The 16,802-nt window shown below is 37.2% G+C and overlaps 4 protein-coding genes across 4 annotated transcripts; 3 read left to right on the top strand and 1 right to left on the bottom strand.

The window, feature by feature from the left end:
* Nucleotides 1-83: 83 nt before the first annotated feature.
* LOC116286817 (propionyl-CoA carboxylase beta chain, mitochondrial) lies at nt 84-8,552 on the top strand. The gene is made up of 18 exons (XM_089031513.1): nt 84-307; nt 1,026-1,139; nt 1,380-1,448; nt 2,139-2,195; nt 2,481-2,594; nt 2,912-3,022; nt 3,409-3,450; nt 3,998-4,064; nt 4,147-4,192; nt 4,776-4,850; nt 5,351-5,432; nt 5,586-5,709; nt 5,957-6,064; nt 6,711-6,811; nt 6,912-7,010; nt 7,544-7,583; nt 7,662-7,721; nt 7,942-8,552. Exons 1-18 carry the CDS (start codon nt 95-97, stop codon nt 8,061-8,063), a joined length of 1,644 nt encoding a protein of 547 aa, XP_088887639.1. The 5' UTR covers nt 84-94; the 3' UTR covers nt 8,064-8,552.
* LOC116286822 (uncharacterized) lies at nt 7,903-11,607 on the bottom strand. The gene is made up of 3 exons (XM_031693408.2): nt 10,780-11,607; nt 9,102-9,513; nt 7,903-8,757 (listed from the first exon to the last, which is right to left on the bottom strand). The coding sequence occupies exons 1-3, from the start codon at nt 10,927-10,929 to the stop codon at nt 8,624-8,626; spliced, it is 696 nt and encodes a 231-aa protein (XP_031549268.2). The 5' UTR covers nt 10,930-11,607; the 3' UTR covers nt 7,903-8,623.
* A 911-nt stretch (nt 11,608-12,518) lies between these two features.
* Nucleotides 12,519-13,943, top strand: LOC116286803 (octopamine receptor beta-2R-like). Its single transcript, XM_031693387.2, has one exon. It carries the CDS (start codon nt 12,787-12,789, stop codon nt 13,681-13,683), a length of 897 nt encoding a protein of 298 aa, XP_031549247.2. The 5' UTR covers nt 12,519-12,786; the 3' UTR covers nt 13,684-13,943.
* A 5-nt stretch (nt 13,944-13,948) lies between these two features.
* LOC116286802 (melanopsin-like) lies at nt 13,949-16,802 on the top strand. The gene has a single exon (XM_031693386.2). The coding sequence runs from the start codon at nt 15,141-15,143 to the stop codon at nt 16,056-16,058; it is 918 nt and encodes a 305-aa protein (XP_031549246.2). The 5' UTR covers nt 13,949-15,140; the 3' UTR covers nt 16,059-16,802.

Consider the following 16,802-nt stretch of genomic DNA (forward strand, 5'->3'; position numbering starts at 1 on the left):
AATACAATTTATAGGTTTGTGGAAAGTCACCCACCCCCTCCCCTAGGGGTAAAGTTTAGTCAAAGGCCTCCCAGATTCCCAGACTAGATTCAAGATGTCGGCTATTTTTCGCTCAGCAGTTCTCGTCCGAAAAACCCTCCAGTTTGCTCCTTCTGCAGCCTGTATCCGTGCTCCTACCTTATGGAGGAATGGCCAGGTATTAGCTAGAGCTGCTTCAGGGAGAAAAGTGTTGGACGAGATTGATAAAAAGAGCAAAGAAGCTGATCTTGGAGGAGGACAAAAAAGGATTGAAAAACAACATGAAAAGGTAAGGTCATTTATGATTTTATTATAAATTTTCTTATCGTTAGTAAATGATTCCTAGGAATGACAAATAGCTATGACAACATAATTTTCATTTATATGATAAGCACCGTGCTTTTTCACATTTATATTTATTTTTTATTTATTTGTAAATTGATTTTGGACTGTCTTTGTTAAAATTAGAAAATAAATAAATCAATTAAGAATTAATAACTGTCACTTTTATGCTTATATTTTCCTTTTTTTTCACCAACAAATTTCTAGGTTTGTTAAAAATGCTTCAAAAAAATCTTATTTGATTGCCTGCCTGTCAAAAAACTATTTTTAAAATATTTAATTATCATTCCTTGCATAAAAATAATTCAACACTTTTACCATATTAATAATTTGTATTTTGAATTTTATTTTCAACTTGCACCTTTTCCCCCACTCTTTTTTGTATCTTATTAACCAAAACTTTTACACTGTATTATAAAAAGCCGTTGACATGCTTCAAATTATTTATGCAACTATAATGCATAGTTACGGCTATGGTAAGATGTGCTATAGCTACCGTATGGTTACAAATTTCCCAAATGATTTCCCACTCATGAAAACTGCTTTATTATAAATTAAAACTAGAAGCTATATAACCAGTCACAGCTGTTTCATGTCTCTGCTTCAGCAATGGCATTTAACTGTGTTCAAGAGCTCATAGATTAAATATTTTGTCAAAATTTCAGGGGAAACTCACTGCTCGTGAGAGGCTTCACCTCCTTCTTGATCCAGACTCATTTGTTGAGTATGACAAATACATGGAGCATAACTGCACTGAGTTTGGTATGCAGAATAACAAGGTAAAGAAGATGAAAGTGAAATTCATTTTTCAAAAAGTGAAATACAGTGAAGTTCAATTATCTCAAGCCTCCTGGGAACAAGAGAGAAGGTAGAGATATTACCGTAGGGAAACAAGTGAGCAGACACTTCCTCAAGTGCAAGATAGTGGAAAGTTTGAGATATCTTGGGTTCAATATACTGTACTGTACAAATGCTATTGCAATCCCTGTGGTATTTATTTTCTATTTTATATACTCTAGTTCACAGGAGACAGTGTAGTTACAGGCCATGGAACAATCAATGGCAGGCTATGCTTTGTGTTCAGTCAAGTAAGTCTAACACAATGTCTCTTTGCTATAGATACAAGAAGAAAAATAAGTATTTTGCTGTGCTTCCAATAGACCCCTTGCATGTGACGTCAAATGAACTCAATTTGATAGACAAACAAAAGAATTTTAATCTCTTGAGAATCAGGGGTGGATCTAGGGGAGAGGTGCAGAGGGAGTGCACCTCCCCCTAGATGAGCTGATATTACTGAAATATTGGTGTCTGAGTTTGTAAGCAAAGGCTGCATCCCCTTTTAAAATGAAAATCCCGAATCGTGAACCACCCTCCCCCCTCCCCCCTTAGAAGAAATCCTGGATTCATTTCTGAGAATTGTAAGCCTATTATTATGTACTCCAAATTGAGCTGCATTCTGATGTGCTGCAAGGGCCAGTCTACAATCTTGGACAAAAAGATTTGAGAATTTTTCATCCAATCATGAAATAGTAGAATTTCCCTTATTAAAAAACTTATTGTCCGTACCCCTTCTCCCCCAGGACAATGTTGGTCCCAGTAGGTAAAGCAGTCCTGTACCCCTCAAAACAACATTGTTTGGTCATTTTAAGGGGAATTTCACATGTTGTTCATGAAAATACCATCAAAACCAAAAATTTCTCAACATTTTTGACCAAGATTGTATATAGCATGCCTGCTTTTTTGTGACAGCAACTTGTATGATTTTTACTTCTTTCAAGGATTTTACTGTCTTTGGAGGAAGTTTGTCCAGTGCTCATGCTCGTAAGATTTGTAAGGTGAGTCTTTGATGAAAAAACCTTGGGTAATCCATTTTTTGAAGAAAATAATTAGGCTTGAACAATTTTGAATAGAGTTATTTTTTTCTCAGATTTCTCCTGTTTTCCTCCCCCCTCAAAACCTAACATGCTAAATCCCAATTCATTCTGTGAGTTAACTATACACTGACGTTGATCAACCCAGAGGTTATTTCAGGATATCAAGAAATCGGAAGAACTTATGCAATGGTAATAGTATCATAACTAATACCTGTTGAATTACATTCTTATTTCTTTATGAACCAGATTATGGACAAAGCCATGTTGGTGGGTGCTCCTGTGATAGGGCTCAATGATTCAGGTGGTGCTCGTATCCAGGAAGGAGTAGAGTCTCTTGCAGGTTATGCTGATATCTTCCAGGTAAATTATTAGGAATGGTACTTAGGTATTTTCTAATATCAAAACACATGCATTTTTGCCTGATCACTGTCCTGTCTCCTCTGGGGTCTCAGGTAAATTTCCAGGTTCGGCATCGCATGTGAGAAGAGTTTGTTGGATCTCTCCATTGATTCATAGGTTTTTCTCTGGTTTCTACAGTTTTCCTCACTCCACAAAACCCAACATGAGAAATTCCAATCCACTCTGACCTGTGCGTTTGCCATACATCCCCATTTTCCCTGGCTTCAGCTATTAGTTTTTTTGCAATCCTATTATTTCTTTTTTCTAATATTTTTCAGAGGAATGTAGAATCATCAGGTGTGATACCCCAGATCTCTCTCATCATGGGTCCATGTGCTGGTGGAGCTGTTTACTCTCCTGCCATCACTGACTTTACTTTTATGGTCAAGGTAAGTGAATAAGATATCCACACCCCGTTGATTGAATTTTACATTTGATTTATTAGGATTTGTGTGATTTAGGAAGGCTGTCACATAGATAGACAAATAGGTAGGTATAGGTAGATAGATAGATGATAGGTAGATAAGTAATGATAAAAGGGTAAATTTTACACCATGAAAAGACTAACGTTACTAACGTTTCGGACACTAGTCCTTCATTGGAGTAAAAGAGAAAGAGGTGGTAGAAAGGAGTGTTTATATACTGAGGTTTAAGTTGCTAAGAAAGTAGTTAGGTAAGTAGATAGGTCTATATTCAAGGTACATATAAAAATTGAATTATAAATCGAAATATGATTTCAAAAAAGCTGAAACTATTAAATTTGTAAACATTTCAGGAAACTTCTTATCTTTTTATCACTGGACCAGATGTAGTAAAGGTTAGTGGAACACTTGTAGTGCTGGGATCCCTGTGTTAAAGATTTTTTAATAATGTTTATATATCATGAGAGTTAGACAAATAAAGCTTTAAATATGCATGTTAAAAACTGGTTTACTTGAAGAAGCAGCCTTACTACCATAAAGGGAGTGGAATTTCCAAGATGTAGTAATGATCCCAGGGGGAGGGGGTCATAAAGAAAATGATATGTGAGATGACATGATAATTGTAGCAGGAACTCAGTGCAATAAATTATATCTTTTGTCATAAACAGGGTCTACAAATTTGAGTTTTTTTGTCATAAACAGGGTACCCCTTTCAGAATCCCAGCAGAACACCCCTACCCAAATTCTGGCGGAGTACCCCCCTCACCGGTAATGATGTTCATATAGTATTGAATGTTCAGTGAATCTCATACACCTCTATGACTGGGATTGGTTTCAAGAGATTTCCATAGAGTCGAACGGGTCTCAGGACAATGATTACAGCTTCTTATAGCTGGATAATTCTAAGTTAAATAACTATAACCTTGTATTTTTTTTGTCAAGGCTGTGAATAAAGAAGAGGTGACACAAGAAGACCTTGGCGGACCCAAAACACACACATCAATCTCAGGTAATTGAAAAACTTGCTTAGGACTTGTTTGTCATCATTGAGTCAAGGAGGAGTAATTTTTTTTTGCTCTTGTGTACATTAGGTGTGGCTTCAGGAGCCTTCGATAATGACATTGAAGCTCTTGCTGGGTAAGTGTTGAATTTGTAACCATTTGAATAATAATGTAACTTTTAATGCGCAATCTTCAATTCTTTTCATGAGTGACTCCTTTGTGAGGTTTGCTCCACACGCACTGCATTCAGTATTTATAACACAAAAATAACAACTGGTTAAATTCCATGGAGAGAGTAAACTGGAGAACTCAGAGAAAAACATGTGGCAAGGAAGAGAACAATACATCAAACAAACGCGATATTATATGTGGTTCAGTCAAGATTGAACCCTCAACTCAGAATTAAAATACAGTGCTTTAACAGCACATATCACCCCATCCACACAATTGGGTGTCCAGTAAGCCTGAAACGAGATGAAGTTTTACCCCTGACTCTATTCTTTCATATTAAAATTTTTGATTCCTTAGAGAATACAGGAACAATAGTCATAATTAAAAAACAAAAGCAGTGTGAAAAGGATTATGGTCTAGAGACGGGGGTAAAACGTCATCTGGCTTTAGGCTTATTCTCAAAACTTTCATAACTAACTCTTCGTACTGTACATTCTTGTTTAACCTGTAGGTCTAATGTCCATGTATATTATGTTTATTTGTTTTAGAATCAGAGAATTTGTGGATTTTCTACCCTTGAGTAATAAATCCCAGTCACCAAAGAGAGAAAATGATGATCCTTGGTAAAGTTATATTCCAACAATGTTCTAATGTTTCCCAAACACAGTGTCAAATTAGTATTTTTCCATTTGGAAGTATGTTTTTTGTTCTTCTATTCACCCCTTCCTATCCCCTTTACCAATGTCATTGAAATACTTTCATTCTCCCCCCCCCCTCCCCTATGCCCAACCGTCTTCCCTCCCCTATGCCCAACTATCTCCCCACCCACTCCCCCATGCCCAACCATCTCCCCCCTCCCCCATGCCCAACCATCTCCTCACCCACTCCCCCATGCCCATCCATCTCTCCCCTTCCCCCATGCTCAACCATCTCCCCCATCCCCCATGCCCAACCATCTCCCTCCCCTCCCCATGCCCAACCGTCTCCCCCCCTCCCCTATGCCCAACCATTCTCCCCCCCCCCCACCATCCCCCATGCCCAACCCTTGGGAAACATTATTGTTGCAAGACTTGTACTTTACATTTCTTTATCATAGTCAAAATGAGTGATGTTTGTATTATAGTGATCGTGTGATTCCCAACTTGGATTCACTGGTTCCATTTGATTCCACAAAGCCATATGACATCTTGGATGTTATTTACCCAGTAAGTGCCAATACCATAACGTTAATAATAATAATATGTATTATTTAATAAGGATACTCTACTCATTATGGTGATTTTCAGGGAGGTCCTAACAATAATGCGGAGGTTTTTCACTTGTGTTGTTCTGAGGTTGTTGTTGATGTTTTATTCTAGGTGTTGGATGATGGAGATTTCTTTGAACTGCAACCTGACTATGCCAAGAATATTGTAATTGGTTTTGGCCGAATGAATGGAAGATCTGTCGGCATTGTTGGCAATCAACCAACGGAATCTGCAGGTAAGACAGACACCACACACACCCCCCCCCCCCCCCCACCCTCTCAACCCCTCTTTTTCTCTCTCCTTTTATTAGTTATTTGAAGCAAAGTGGTTATATTTTACTATATTACTCAACTATTACTGCAAAGGAGCTTCATTTCATAACCTTAAGTTATGCACATAATTGGAAATGTTGTTTTTAGCTCTCTTATTTTCCCTCCACAAGACCAACTAATCCTGTTGCTGATGGTATATTGTTTGTTTAGGGTGTCTTGATATCAATGCGTCAGTCAAGGGAGCACGTTTTGTGCGATTCTGTGATGCTTTTAATATTCCAATCATCACCTTCGTAGATGTACCAGGATTCCTGCCAGGTAAGATGATTTTTGTTAAAATGGGAAAAGAGTTAGAGATGATTTAGGTTACTAATGGTGATGATGTTGCAGATGATGATGGTGATGGTGGTGACTGGTGGAAGTGATGATGGTGATGATGATGACTGATGGTGATATTGTTGCAGATGATGATGGTGATGGTGATGATGATGGCTGATGGTGGTGATGATGATGGTGATGGTGATGATGATGGCTGACGGTAGTGATGATGGTAATGATGATGATGATGGCTGATGGTAATGATGATGATGATGACTGATGGTGATGATGTTGCAGATAATGATGGTGATGGGAAGAGGAAGCTGTTGATCATGATCATGAAGATGATAATGATGATAACGATATCAAAAGTTTGATGATGATGATGATGATGGCGTTTGATGATGATGATGATGGAGATGGTGTTGGTGATGCTTGATGATTATGATAATGATGTTCATGGTGATGGATGATGATGGTAGTGATGATGATGGATCATGGTGATGCATGATGATGGTGTTGGTGATGCATGATGATTAGGATGGTGATGGTAGTGATGATGATGGATCATGGTGATTGTCATGATGGCCCTGTCAATTGGTGAACACAAGTACAGTACACTTACAATGGTATAACCAAACTCCAGGCACTGCTCAAGAACATGGTGGTATCATCCGTCATGGTGCTAAACTGCTGTATGCTTATGCTGAAGCAACTGTACCAAAAATCACCATCATAACAAGAAAGGTAACATAGCTTCACTTACTAAACATTTCTATAGGCAATGGGCTTCCTGTGGTAGCCTATTAACACAGGTATCCCATTGACAGTTGTTGTTCATATTTAGGCTTATGGTGGTGCATATGATGTCATGAGCTCTAAGCATCTTAAAGGCGACTTTAACTATGCCTGGCCAACAGCCGAGGTAGCTGTCATGGGAGCACAGGTTAGTTCAGACTGGCTTCTGTTACTAAGTGAAATGCTGTATGACGTGTGTAGTTTTAACCTCTTATATATATTCTGTTGCTGCTGCTGCTGTTGCTTCTGTTGCTGTGGTTGTTACTGTTGTTGTTGCTGCTGTTGCTGCTTCTGTTGCTGTTGGTGCTATTGTTGTTGCTTTTGTTGGTGCTATTGTTGTTGCTGTTGTAGTTGCTGCTGCTGTTGTTGCTGCTGTTGTTGCTGTTGTTGTTGCTGTTGTTGGTGCTATTGATGTTGCTGTTGCTCTTGTTGTTGCTGCTGTTGTTGCTGTTGTTGTTGCTGTTACTGTCGCTGTTGTTACTGTTGCTGTTGTTACTGTTGCTGTTGCTGTAGTTGCTGCTGTCGTCGCTGTTGGTGGTGGTGACGGAGATGATGGTAGTGCTGATGATAAAGATGATCATCAGTGGTGATGATGATGGTTTTGATGACTACGAATAATAAGACACTGCTTATCAAAAGATTCACAACACTCACGATGTTTATATTATCTTTTCTGATCAGGGAGCTGTTTCCATCATATTCCGTGGAAAACAAGACATAAGTAAGTACCTTTCCCCTTCATGACATTGCCGGATACTCCTTTTACAGCGTTTTATATTTCTTCCTCGATTTTCTGCAGAGAAATACGAGGACGAGTATGTCGATCGTTTTGCAAATCCATTTCCTGCTGCAACTAGAGGTACGTTATTACTGTGAGCTGATTTTTGATGGCAAGTATGAACAAGAAAACGAATGAATGAATGTTTAGGTCAGTGAATGAATGAGAGAATGGGTGAGTCGAAAAATAAATGGTTACATCGAAACACAGCAGATTGGCTAGTGAAGTATGAACGAATGAAAGAAAAATAAATCATTGAACGAAAGAATGAAAAATAACTTTATTAGTTCATTTCCCACAGGTTTCGTTGATGACATCATTGTGCCGCGCATGACACGAAAGAGGATTTGCGCTGACCTCGAGGTGCTGGCCACAAAAGAACGAAAGAATCCTTGGAAGAAACACGGCAACATTCCTCTCTAGGCACACTAGGTAACATTATTGATACTCTTGGTACATTCCCGTGTGATAAACTGACAAATTCTTAAAATATTAGGTGCATCTACTGAAGGTATATAATACTAAATATCGTGTCTAAATTATTAAAATCAATACAAAGAAAGAACGCAAAGCATTGCAAGATAAAATAGACGTTTTTATTTTTTCACTACAAATAATCTAAAGCTGTTAGAACGGACAGCGGAAACACGATAAGTCTCCAGTCAAATGAAATATACCAGCGGATCACGTGACTCTTTTCCCGCCACTCCAGATCACGTGACACTTCCTCCAACTCAGATCGCGTGACATTTTCCCGCCATCTCATGACTGGCTTATCTTCAAACGTTTCTAATATCTAAACAAAACTAAAATAGCGTTCAATATTTCATATTTTAAATATCCAAAAGAGGGAAAAAGTATGTAAGTTAACCAAATGTGTTTCTAAAATAATAAAAGATAATCGGTGATTAAGGAAGTTCTTGATAGTTTTTACAGTGAAATATCGCTTGTGTTTCTAAGAATTTTCTCGGCAGCGCCATAAATCAACTTACTAAAAATTTTCGCATTACTATTAACCTCGATGAAGTGCTTTTTTTGCCACTTGTTTGACTGTGTTTTTTATTTTCCTTGATCTTGGGAAAGTAGGAATAAGTGTAGGGTCTTGTTATATCCAGACCTGAAACAAAGGAACCTTAGTTTAGGAACATCGCTATGAACTCGCTGTAGACGGCGAAACAAATCTAAAATAAACGTGCCATTCTTAAAATATACTCCATTTTGATCCGTAGTAAATTGCGTTTATATTTAAAAAACATAAACTTACGTTTTTGCTTTGAAAAAAGCTAATAACGTTTTGCAAGCCAATGACACTCTAAGGTCACGTGATCAGTTTGCCGCCATTTATTTGAAATGAGACCAAACTCAGAATCGTATTGTTCATATTTTTAGATTCATCTTCTTGAAATCCAATATGGCGGATATTGATCACGTGACAGACGATTTATATCGACCTATCGTTACCTGGTATACAATTCCTTGTTAAATCCAGTCCGTATTTAAGCTCGTCGTCATTTTCTTTCTTAAGCTCAACAGTTGAAGCTTGATTCCGTTTATTGTTTGCTGCGTTGTTACGTAGTTGAGATTTTTTCCTTTTCTTTTTGTTTTTTCGAGTTCTTGTCAAGTTTTTCGTCTCTTCTGCTTCTGTTAAAATTTTCGGTAGCTTGTCGCCATCTGTCGTTTTTCCGTCGTTCGTTCTCGGAATCTCATCGGAACTTCGCGATTGTATTTTTCTGTCTGAGTCGGTAGAGTTATTAATATGTCCTGATGGAGAGTACGAATTTTGTATTCCTGTGCTGCTGTTTGTTGACGATCGTCTTCTTCGCCGAGGAGAGGGTGCAAGCAAAGATGCATACGAAGTTGACAGTTTTCTAACCTGGACAAAAAAACATCGATAATATTAATGGAGCGAAGTATTTTTAATTTGCCATACATTTTTGTATTCGAGCCTCATTTTTCAGCAGAAATCAAAATAAAAGCAAAAATGGGGAGAATTTCGAGCATGCGTAAAATTAGTTTTCCTTAGCAAAACTAAAACAGATTGATTTTGGTATTTAATCAAAGTATGAATTCAATCTTTAATGTTTTAAGCTTCATTTTAACTCCGGAACAACTAAACCTGCAAATTGAATCAAGCGAACTCGAAATCTCCTGTCAGAATCAAGTCTATCGATAGACCTAATCGCCATGACAACGTAAACCAAACAGCGAGAGAAATCTAGGTAATACTTCCTATTATAGGTCGTTAACTTTGCTTTTTTTTTATTTATAGAATAAAAAACAATCAAAAGAATTGTCAATTAAACAATAATGAAATTATGTCGTTAATAAACGGGAAATTACGTCAAGGAATCTAGTACAATAGTAGGCGGTTTTCAGGACTGCTTTTATGAAAGGAAACCGTTACTTAAATTTCAAAAGAAAATTCCTTCCTAATACCTTTCTTTTAATCGAAAAAAATGATTGCTTACAATGCTTAAGGATTTGTATTAAGCTACTTTAATTCCTGGAAATTGCCGGTAATTTTTCTTGGTATAACTATTGTATTTTACTAATTTTTGCCGACAATCTTTTTATGTTAGTATTGACCGAGGCCCTGCAAAACTCAGCTCTTTCTAAATTGAAAACATTCCACATTCGTGTAAATAAATGCTAAAAAACTAGAGCAAGAAATGCCATTTTTTCAACAATTTTCTCTTGAAATTTGTGGTAAATGATTCTACTACTAACTTCTTGTGTACAATGATTGCAATTTTTTTTATAAATAAGACTCAAAACTGACGAAAATATAGTACAAAATCTTACACAAACACAAAAAATAGTCCTGCAAGATAATTTCAATAGTCTGACTTCATCTGGTGTTCTATATTTTGAAATTTTCCAGTTGGTGTTAAACATTTTTTGAATTTCAAAATGTTTAAATTTTTTGTAATATTTGTTAATCGCTTTCTACAAAATATTTCTGTGGATGGCTTTGTCTGAAGAGGCACTTTTCTGTTGCTACAGTAAATATCTTAAAATTGCAGAAAACCAGTAAAAAAATTCTTAAATATTTCTTATACATGCCATCTATACTATTAAGTTAAAAAAAATATTTTCTAGCTAGTGAGCTAGTGGGATACGATTACTGGTAGTGTCTAACCTGTTGTGTGTTGCCGACTCCAGTACGGTGACACAGCTTCAGCGACTGTCCTTGACACTGCCAACCATCTTCGATGTCACTTGTCTTTCTTCCTACATCTTCAGGAACTACGATTTGTGGAAAATTAACACCCATTGAAAAACGCTGCATATTGAACTCTCACTTGAATGTGTTCCGTCGAATGTCTAGTTCACAATTCAACAGCTCTACAGAATGTTTGGCACTTAGATATTTAAGTCGTCCCTCTATACCGCACAAGTAGTTTTAGAGTGCACTCATTCACAGCTATTAATTGATTTTTAAAGTTTGACAGAATAGTAAAATGTATTTTCTAGTGCTTAGCACTAATTCTACCATTTTGCTTGAAGAGTGCTGACTAATTGGTTCGGAGTAAATGATCACTTGGTCAGGTCTCTCTTGTGTCCTATAGTTCAGTTTGAAGTCTATATTTAGTTAAGTATGTTAAGGATCCGTGAAAGCAAGTCGCAGGATTCAGGTGGTCTTTAAGTACCGAAAAGGGCTCTCGGTATAGTTAAATGATAAAGAAAAATCCATATATTGTGGTCAGTTCGTTTCCGCTTCTTTCAAACAATTATAGACCTCAATGTGATCTGAAAATCTTGCTCCTAATGGGACACGAATTATTTTTTTCACGTCTTTAGCTTAGCTCGTCCGTACATTATCAAAGGCTTTGTCGATAAAGACGTATTCCCAGAGGTACAATCAACGGCTAAAACAACAGCTTCGCGATGACCAAGTCTTCAACAACCTTCACTATTCGTCTATATTTTATTCAACTCTGTGAATATTGACCAAGTTCCTTGAAGGAGCAATTCATGGGGAGAGTTAATAAGATTAAGACAAAATAAGATAATGGGTTGAAGCATTCTCCTGTAAACAGGATACAAGGTTCACTTGTATTTTCATTTTCCCAGCATGTTTTTTTTTGCATGCATGGCAAGAACGAATCCATTATCGGTAGGATATAAACCTCCTTTTAAACAGTCCCACTTTGCATTGTAATGCAATCTCAACCCAGTTTTTTCCCCTCAATCTCGGAATGGCTAAAAAAGAAAGATTACGTGTAATAGGTGGTTAACATCAAGATGTTTGTTGCACAATATTTCCGTCTGACAAAACAGTACACTGAACAAACAGTATTGAACTACTTCTGCTAATCTATTAACTTTTTTTAACATATTTTTTTCTTTTTTCTGGAAGTCCATTGTTTTACTTACCTAAAGCATCACCTGGCAATCAAATCTTTTTTTTTCTTTGGATCGTCTTTGAAAAATAAAGTAACAGTTTTTAACAACAAAAGACCTTTTTCTTTGTTTAGTGGTTGCGCATGAGAAGTCACAACATTATGGATACAACTCGTACGAAGAGTCTTATTCTCAAGAACATGTGTCATTCCCTTTAGTATCATTTCTTTGTTTAGCGATTGCGCATGAGAAGTCCCATCAATATAGATAAAACTCAAACAAAGAATCTTATTCTCAAGACTATGTGTCATTCCCTAGAGTATCATTTCTTTGTTTAGTGGTTGCGCATGAAAAGTCCCATCAATATGGATACAACTCGGACGGAGAATCTTATTCTCAAGACCATGTGTCATTTCCTTTAGTATCATTTCTTTGTTTAGCGATTGCGCATGAGAAGTCCCATCAATATAGATAAAACTCAAACAAAGAATCTTATTCTCAAGACCATGTGTCATTCCCTAGAGTATCATTTCTTTGTTTAGTGGTTGCGCATGAGAAGTCCCATCAATATGGATAAAGTTCAAAAGCTTTCAAACAAAGAATCTTATTCTCAAGAGAATGATGACATGCGGGGGGCTATTCTTCTGACCACGCCTAGACTTTTGCTTAAAGTCTGGTTTTTGACCGACTTCAGCTTTATATAGCCACCCATATTCTTCTCGCTTCTTGTACAGCTAGTTCTCCGACTGTGACAATTCAAGAATCGTTAAAAAAAACACCCCAAACTGAAAAGCAAACATAGATGGCTAACGAGTCAAGAGAAAACGAACAGATCATCCTAACATGTATATTCGTATTTTCTGTGTTGGCTATTCTGGCAAATGCTTTGGTAATTATTCTTGTACTAACTTCAAAACGCCTTCGTACCTATGTGAACGGCTTTCTTGTCTCTCTCGCTGCCTCAGATATTTTAATCAACATTTGCGTCGCTTTGCCGTTTGTGTTCTTCAGCTGGGAAAAACAGCATATTAAGATAGCAACAACGTTGTACAAATATTTTTTAGCTTCTGCTTCGATGTCTGAGCTTGGTAATCTATGTGCTGCGACATACGAGCGGTATTTGGCCGTGGTGAAGCCATTCCAGTACAAAACACGGATCAAGAAGTATTTTTGTATCATTATACCAGTTGTGTGGCTTTCTTCCTTCTTGGTTAGTTTAATCGTATTTTTACATTACGCCGATCTTAAGAAGTCTGTAAAGAAAATGATTGTGATACCAACATTATTAATCTTTGTACTCCTTCCTCTATTCATCATCATTATTTTTTATCATTATATCTTTGTAAGTTTAGTCAAACAAAAAAAAACTATACACACTCTTGGGTCAATCCATCCTCATGTTCTTCACCAGCGAAAGAAACGAGAAGTGAAACTTGTCAAAATGTTTGCTGTTGTGGCCTCGTTGTACATTTTTAGTACAATACCAGGACTTCTACACGAAAGTGTTGGAGAAATCAGGAATTTCACTTTGCCAGGTTGTACGACAAGTTTTGCTCTTTTTTTATCGTATTTTGGTATCGTTCTGTCTTCTCTCGCCAATCCATTCATCTACACTTTTAGCAAGCAAGATTTCAGGCAACAAATCAAAGTGATTTTTAAGAACATTCCTCAGTGTAAAATCTGGGACCGGCAGACATGACCAAGTTTTCATCGTTTCCCTGCATTTGCAAATCTTGTAGTCACCAAAGTATTCTTTTATTTATCTACAAGTTGGAGATTTTTGCGATTCTTTTCACTAATTCAAGAATTTTTCGCTTGTCAACTCACGTTTGCCGTAAATGAGACAGTCACTCTCTCAATATTAAATATTTCACAAGTCCGGACAATTTCCCTGGCTGGGAGGATATTAAATGTATAGATCGTGACACATAGACCACGGTTTTTAAAAATTTTTGCATAGACTAGTTACCAAAAATCCATCGATAATGCTGGAAAAAGCACCTCAAACTTAGAAAGTTTACCAGGTTTGAGAGTGATATATTGGAAGCAGGCGAAGATATGGCCATGCAAACTCACGAAATTCTACGGACGTTTGTACGGTGGAGGGCACAAACTTACCCCCACCATTCAAACGTCTGTAAAATTTCAGAAATTTACGGAGCTAGATCGTTGCCATTTTCTAACCTATCAACCTCTAACTTTTCTGAGAGGCAGATTTACTGAATTTGAGGTGCTCTGTCCAATGGTGTTGATCGATTTTTGCTATTGCTCATCGAAAGTTGAAAAAAAGGAAGCTATTGAGTCAAGGAAGCTATTGAGATCCCACTCCACGCTAATAGCATCAATAGAGGCAGAGGTATAGAAACCCTGAAGCTTGAACGACCCAACAACGACCAAACAGCCAATCACAGCATAAACCGATAAACCAATCACAGCACAGTTGATCCGACGAACGGTAGATAACACACTCGTCGCCTGATCGAAACGTTCGCGCTCCTTGTACAATGACCCCCAATCGTGAGACAATTGAATGATAATATTTTATGATTTCTTATATTTTGTTACGCTTTTTTTGTCGAAATACTACCTTTGCCTTGCTTTGCGCTGTGTGGCTGTCATGTTGCACCGTCAGCTGTTCTCTGAGTTCCATTTTATGGTGTACGGCATTGTTTTTTTTTTGGTTTCTTTTAAGATCTTTACAAATTGTACTTATCCGAAGCATTTGTACTAAACGCACGAAGCTTTTAGTTAACTGCCGTTCGTACTAGAGCTAAGTGGGAAATGTGTTACCATGACAAACAAATAGCTTCCTCCCTAGACCAATCAAATACCAAGAAACTGATCATCAACCAATCAGCATGTCGGTCTAACAGGGCAAGATACGATACATGTACTTTACCTATCTCTTAAGAAAAGTCTTTGGTAAAGAACAGGCTACCTTAATATTGGCTTGACTTTGGACATAGGTACTACTTAAATGCAAAGCTAAGGTTTTTTAACCATTTTTTCAACTCATTACAGAGAGTAGCACTGCATTGTAGCTACTGCCGTATAGCATTGTAAGCTGCGGCAAAGATTCTTTTTTTCATTGTCGCACTGGATTTTTTTCTCTTCAAGTAGTTGATTCAAATTTTACATACAACGTATACAAAAGTAATGTACGACCTGAAAGAATTAGAAGACCGATTTGGGAAATCCCAATTTATTATTGGTTTTTGTATCTTTGTATTTTCAATTCTTGGTTCTCTGTCGAACATTTTGGTGATTGTGCTGGTAATATCTTCTAAACGGCTTCGCACTTTTGTCAATGGCTTCGTTCTGTCTCTGGCTGTTTCCGACTTTTTGATCACAGCGTTATTGTTCGCATACATAGGATTAGTGGAAGGCAGCGAGATTACCAGAGCATTGACCACATTTGTATTAACATTTGCATCCCTTGCTGAGTTTGGTAATCTATGTGCTGTGACATACGAACGGTATTTGGCCGTGGTGAAGCCATTCCAGTACAAAACACGAATCAAGAAGTATTTTTGTATCATTATACCAGTTGTGTGGCTTTCTTCCTTCTTGTCAAGTTCATTGGTTTTCGTTCGACTTTCAGACATCTCTCAGTCACTACTGAAGCCATTTTTTCTAGCTTTAGTAATATTATTTGTCATTGTTCCTCTTGTTATCCTCATCTTTTCTTATCTATATATGTTTGTAAGTTTGGCCAAACAGAGACGAGTCTGCGAGAATATGGCACAGGGCCGAAATCAAATAGTTTTTCAGAGGAGAAAAAAACGAGATGCGAAAATCTTTAAAATGTTCGCTTTGGTAACATTGCTTTACTTCTTAAGCACAATTCCTTTTATTATTTCCGAGACTAGTGAAAAAATTGGAAAATACAAACTTCCCGGCTCCAAGACCAGATTAAGTCTTCTCATATCCCTCGCAGGGATGGTGCTTTCTTCTTTGGCCAATCCATTCATCTATTCGTTCACCAAGCAAGACATTAGACAGAAAATGAAAAAGATTTTCAAGAAGATTCGATGCTGTATTCGTATGAATCAAGTTCAGCCGTACCTGCCATGAACATATAGACATGAAGGGACGCGATAGTTATCAGTTTCTAAGAACGAAAGTCGATGCTTGCTGCCGAAGATTTAGATATACTGCTGTGCGTCAAATGGTTGAAGTCGGCGAAGACTGCTCGACTGAGGTTTCCTGAAAGAAAAAAAAAGCTTAATTAACGTTATGAATTTTTTTCATAGAAAGTCGGTTTTCGCTTCTTTTTCTTTTTCTTCAAAGAGTTGTTGATACGCTTATATTTAATCGTGAATATTTTGAGAACTAACGTGGGACACACATTAAATTCTTTCTTTCCAGATTCGAAATATGCATTAGTCTTGGGTTTAAAAATTTTGTTATTCAAAAACTTTTTCATGTTTTCTTTCTATGATAGGCAGACACTTTAGCCGGATATTTTGAAAGGACGTATTTTAACGTACAAGTTGCAATGAGGACACTCGAAACGTGAACAATTCAAGCTTTTTGTCACTCTTTTTAAATGCGTACTGTACGTAAATCAACCCTTGAGCCAATCGACTGGGAATAATAGTTTTTAAAATTACTCGGTGTAGTTTAACTTAATGCTTCATTTTAGAGGGTTTGAAACAGTAGAAAAGTCAGGAAATAAAAACCTGAAGTGTTCACGGTTCGCGAAGTGTAATCAATGTAGAAGGAAAAATATCTAGCTTGCTTCGTAGTCCTTGATATTGTAACGATTATTCACTCCAGGGTGCAGACTCGAAGTTTTATAATGTTTCGTTGGGAAGG

This window comes from Actinia tenebrosa, unplaced genomic scaffold (assembly GCF_029948245.1).
Source record: "Actinia tenebrosa isolate PJP-AT-01 unplaced genomic scaffold, QUT_ActTen_1.0 PGA_scaffold0__85_contigs__length_37466705, whole genome shotgun sequence".
Classification (NCBI taxonomy): domain Eukaryota; kingdom Metazoa; phylum Cnidaria; class Anthozoa; order Actiniaria; family Actiniidae; genus Actinia; species Actinia tenebrosa.